The sequence below is a fragment of the Miscanthus floridulus genome, chromosome 3, assembly GCF_019320115.1.
Source record: "Miscanthus floridulus cultivar M001 chromosome 3, ASM1932011v1, whole genome shotgun sequence".
NCBI lineage: Eukaryota > Viridiplantae > Streptophyta > Magnoliopsida > Poales > Poaceae > Miscanthus > Miscanthus floridulus.
Genome location: NC_089582.1, coordinates 139,582,070 through 139,587,516, shown reverse-complemented (window position 1 = coordinate 139,587,516; position 5,447 = coordinate 139,582,070). Strand labels below are relative to the sequence as shown.

The 5,447-nt window shown below is 51.2% G+C and overlaps 1 protein-coding gene across 1 annotated transcript; it reads left to right on the top strand.

Annotated features, from left to right (window-relative positions):
- Positions 1-481: 481 nt before the first annotated feature.
- On the top strand, positions 482-5,193 carry LOC136542609 (serine/threonine-protein kinase RIPK-like). Its single transcript, XM_066535121.1, has 4 exons — positions 482-1,162; positions 2,089-2,224; positions 3,288-3,424; positions 4,264-5,193. The coding sequence occupies exons 1-4, from the start codon at positions 770-772 to the stop codon at positions 4,915-4,917; spliced, it is 1,320 nt and encodes a 439-aa protein (XP_066391218.1). The 5' UTR covers positions 482-769; the 3' UTR covers positions 4,918-5,193.
- Positions 5,194-5,447: the final 254 nt, after the last annotated feature.

Here is a 5,447-nt window from a genome sequence, read left to right as displayed (position 1 = left end):
CAGACGCGTGGACACCGCCGCGCCACAGGTTGCGACATCAGCGGCCTTCTCGTGCCGTACCGGGTACCGGCAGTGGTTGGTTGGTTCTTGGTTGCAGCCGCATCCCAGGGTAAACAGTAAAATCACCCCACCCGGTCCTCGGCTGCAAGCTTGCAACAGCTAGTACAGAGCTTCTGAACAGCACTGGGCAGTGATCTGATCAGCGGAGAGCCGGAGACTCTTCCATTCCTACAACAAGGCTGAATCTTTCTTGCGTTCCGTTCCAATTGCTGGCATAATGGAGTACTACAAAAACTAAGCAAAAATAATAATCAAACACATTACCTTCTCTCGCAAAGTCAGACCCCGTGAGGCGTGAGCGATGGCGAGAGATACCTCAGACTCTGCAACAACGAATTGTATACTAGTAGTATAGCCCAGCGGGCAGGGGGCATTTCCGCGGCGTGTCCCAAAGCAAGCGCGCCGCTCGCGCCTCAACCCCCCGACCCAGCCCCGACCCAGCCCCGACCAGAGCCAGCCCCGTGGCGTCGCGCGCGGCCCCGCCCGGCGCCCGGCGTCCGCGCCTATATATCCACCGCGCCCCGTGCGTCGAGCTGGCCGCACAGACAACCTACCCCACACCACACATCCTCTCAACAAGCAAACTCGGACCACCTCATCCATCGCGAGCCTACTCTTTTCTTTTTGTCTCGCTCTTGCGCTTCGTGCGCGCGTGCACCGGCCGATCGGCAGCGCTGCACGCAGTCTACGGGCCGGCCGGCGGCGATCGATGAGGACCAGGAAATCGAAGACGTCGGCGTGGAGGTCGCTCCTGGGCAGCTGCCTCGGCGGCGGAGGAGGGGGAAGGGCGGCGGGGGACAGACAGCGGAAGGTGCGGCCGGGCGGCGGCGGAGGCGGGCGGCTGTCGTTCACGGACCTGAGCGGCGCGGCGGACCAGGACCTGTCGGTGTCGCTGGTGGGGTCGAACCTGCACGTGTTCAGCGTGGCGGAGCTGCGCGAGGCCACTCGCGGCTTCGTCTCCGGCAACTTCCTCGGCGAGGGCGGCTTCGGCCCCGTCTACAAGGGCTTCGTCGACGACGGCGTCAAGAAGGGGCTCAAGCCGCAGGCCATCGCCGTCAAGCTCTGGGATCCCGAGGGCGCCCAGGGCCACAAGGAGTGGCTGGTAAGTACCACGTCAAATTACGTCACGTGTCCTGGTTAATTACTACTCCGATCCGCGTGCAGTGATTAGCAAGCTTAGGTTGCGAGTCTAGTGGTACTTGTTCTAGTCCTTCTAGATCGTTATTATTATAGCAAAGCTTCCTTGGAAGAATCGTCGTACGTAGTCGTAGTCTCCAAAACTTTAAAACCTTTTTAAGCTTTCTTTCTTGTAGTGAAAGAGAGTGATCTTGTTTGTGGTGAACCCAAGCTAGCTGCTAGCCGGTCAGTTCCCTTACAAGGATCACTAAACCCAATTCTCCTTTCTACTATGACAATGGCAAACTACTAGTTCCCGGCATGACACCTGGTGCAAGTAGTGCAATCTTGAGTAATCCCATACAGAAAGAAAGCTCAGTCTTCCAAGACTCCTGCACTACATACACATACGCACGGCCAATCTGACCAAATCTCTTGGAATTATTTATCGAAAAAAAATCTCTCGGAAGTAACACATACTTACTGTATTAAAAATTCCTAGGAAATCATCAGTGCTACCAGTTCAAAACATATATACTAGGCCAATTATTTATATAAAAAAATCTCGGAAGCAACAAATAAGTTTCTATCAGCATCAGTTTAATAAAAAAATGTCGAGATAGATACCGGTCGTGTTCACGGCACGATCGGCGTCTCGATCGGGCGCTGAGATATCTCGGTGGGCAACGAGACGCGGACGTGTGCGGCAGAAGCTGACGCCGAGGGCGCTAGCGGCAGTAGCCTTGGTGGTTGAGCGATCGCGACGGTTCCGGGCTCCGGCGGCAGGGACGGATAAGTTGGGTGGCCCATCGCGCCGCGCGCGGCCCCGATCGGGGGAAAAACTCAAAAAAGTGGGTGTGGCACGCGGGTTCTTACGCGATTTCGGCGTGTGTTTTTTTGTTGTGGGCGCAGGCGGAGGTGATCTTCCTGGGGCAGCTGCGGCACCCCAACCTGGTGAAGCTGGTGGGCTACTGCTGCGAGGACGAGCACCGGCTGCTCGTCTACGAGTACATGGAGCACGGCAGCCTGGAGAACCACCTCTTCAAACGTGAGTACACTACTACTACACACTCCATCTCCATTGTCCATAAGACCATGAAACCATGCATATGGTAGATTAATTATTTGCATTGGTGATGTACTGCTGATGTGAGATAAGGTTGACAAGTCTCGTTGAGTGTTGACATGGCATATGCATGAGCATGATGGTTAGCAAGAAAACCGGGTTCCTACCTACTAACCATTATTATACTTATTATATAAGCTCACGAAACCAGAGGAATTATTGGAAAGAAATGATTTTTTTTTTGTTTTGTTTCAAGTTGGTGGCTGCGTGGAGGAAATTTGCAAGATGTTTCGGTCTGTAGGAAATTCATTGCATGGTGGACTAGGTTTCCCTTGCTTGAACCACCTTCCAACAAGCTTTCGAGTTCGCTCTGACGAAACCAGATTTGACTGAACTCTTCTGCCCAAATGCAAGACGCATGGCGTTGTTAACTTGTTATTGTATTAGCAGAACCCGGAGCTTAGCATTTGATTTTGATCATAGGCAGCTTGCTTGCACAGCACACTGGATAGGGACAGGGCTCACAGGTCAGAAGCTAGTGATGTCACATATAGTTGCTGGATCAATGTCGATCACCGATTGATCCGTTCTTGGTCATAAGGAAATCGCCCAACGCGTTGACTGCATCTGTTTCCACATTGTTATACATCTAGTTGTGGGTCAAATCATAATTTTATAGAACCAGCGATCAGGTCGTCTATCTGCTGCCACACTCTTAATCTAAAAAAGCAGCTGCTTAATCTAAAAAATCTGCTCCCACACTGTTCTGCTCCTGAAATCCTGCGGCGTGATCACCCTGTTCGCTTGATTGTATCAGCCATGATATAGTGTTTTTCTCTCACAACAAAACAGCATCAGTCGGCTTATAAGCCACAGAAACGATCAAGCGAACAGGATAGGCCCATTCTGTCCGAATGTTGTGCGATGATGTATGCAGATGTGCGATGATGTATGCAGAACAATTAACATTCCATCCATGAATAATGTAATTCCAAATCGCATTGTGAAGATTTTTCATACTGAATTTTCTGTGATATCTCTGCAGAGATTCCTGCCGTGCTGCCCTGGTCGACCAGACTAAACATTGCAGTAGGCGCCGCGAAGGGTTTGGCGTTCCTCCACGACGCTGAGAAGCCGGTCATCTACCGTGACTTCAAGGCCTCCAACATCTTGCTCGACTCGGTGAGTGGTTTTCTGCAATTAGCCCATGTCATCTTAATTGACTACTTCGGCGTAGATGGTGATGATGTGCGTCATACATTGTCCGACTACTACTGTTTAGGGCCTGTTTGATGAGTTTTAGATTTTTAAAAACCAGTTTTTATCTCTAGTCTCTAAAATCTGGATTCTAAGCAAAAAATGGTGGGGGTGTTTGGATCCCTTAGTTTTTAAGAATATGGCTTCATTTATTGCTCACATGGGCCACAAGAAACTGGCAAAAACTGGGTACCAACAGCTTCCTGGTTTTTAAGAATCTGCCAAAAACTAGAAGAAAAACTAGCCTGTTTGATCCCTCCCAGTTTTTAAAAGCCAGATTCTTAAAAACATGGTGGGATCCAAACATGACCTTAGCAGTAACCATCATAAGAATTTTTCAATGCAAACTCGCACTGAACATAGGTTCAGACTTTCAGAGACTTTTCTGATTCAGACAGTGTCTTTCAGAGTCCTTTTAGCCATGTCATCTGCAATTATTTCAATATATGATATTCGTAGTTATTGAGTGGAATCATGCTACTTTATCTTTTTTTTTAGTGGAATCATACTACTTTATCTGTCTATAAGTAGAGAAAAAGAAAAAAACAATTAAATGGAACATCATAGTATTGTGGGCTAATTGTATATTGCTTGGGCTGGTCCGACTGAGGTTCTCAACATGGGCCTCATGTAGGCCCAACCCAGTTTCGCCACTGGCGTAAGACTTAAGACCAACAAGCAACAACCACAAGAAGCATTCCAATTGCTGATGTTTTCGTTGCTCAAAAACAAAATGCTGATGTTTTCGATCCATCCATGTCCAGGACTACAAGGCCAAGCTGTCAGACTTCGGTCTCGCCAAGGACGGACCGGAGGGCGACGACACCCACGTGTCGACGCGCGTGATGGGAACGCACGGCTACGCAGCGCCGGAGTACATCATGACGGGCCACCTGACGGCGAAGAGCGACGTGTACAGCTTCGGCGTGGTGCTGCTGGAGATCCTGACGGGGCGGCGGTCCGTGGACAAGACCCGGCCCAGCCGGGAGCAGAACCTGGTGGACTACGCGCGGCCGTGCCTCAAGGACCCGCTCAGGCTGGTCAGGATCATGGACCCGGCCATGGAGGGCCAGTACTCGGCGCGGGCGGCCCAGAGCGCGGCCATGGTCGCGTACCGGTGCCTCAGCAGCAGCCCCAAGAACCGGCCGGACATGTCCGCCGTCGTCCAGGCACTGGAGCTGCTGCTCGACCTCAACGACGACGTGCCCGTCGGACCAGTGGGGCCCGTTGGCCCCGTGGTGCTGTTCGTGGCGGCCGCTGAGGCCCCGGCGGCAGAGGAGAAGAAGGAGCGGGCCCCGAGGAAGGACGTCCGCCGGCGGAGGCCCATGTCGCCCAAGGCGAGCCCCAGGAAGCGCCCCGGCGCCGGCCCGAAGGAGGAGTTCTGGGTGTGGCATCTGCCGGCCGAGCAGAAGGCGTGACGTGACACGTCCGTGCTTGAGCAGCGGTGTGCAAGCGTGCGTGTGTGTACAGACGAAGACGAGGTGCTATTGGTTAGGATCGTGCGCATCCCTGTAAGGTTCTTCTTGTTTCTCTCCTTTTTCAGTCTGCTGTTACAGTGAGATGCAGAGTGTGGCTCAAAACTCGAGCAATATTTGTACACCGGATGCCTTCGTTCTCTACTCCAGTACTCTTGCATGCCTGTATTCAGATGAAGCAACAACGGCAATTGGGAAACGTACATAAACGTTTGTGTACAGGCCGTGGGCATGTGACAAGAGGGTATAAATCTTCAGCAGTGATTGGCACTTGGTATCCTTTCTTCTATTTGCCTATACTCTCTTGGTAATTTATAAACCAACAAGACAGTAGTATAAGAGAAACGTTTCGTGAAGATTTGACGACTTTTGGATGTAAATTTTAAAAATATGCTTCCTGTTTCTTTTCCTTTCTTCTTCCTATAAACTCAGGCGAAATAATTCTCTCTCATACTCAAATTCTAATTGCTGTC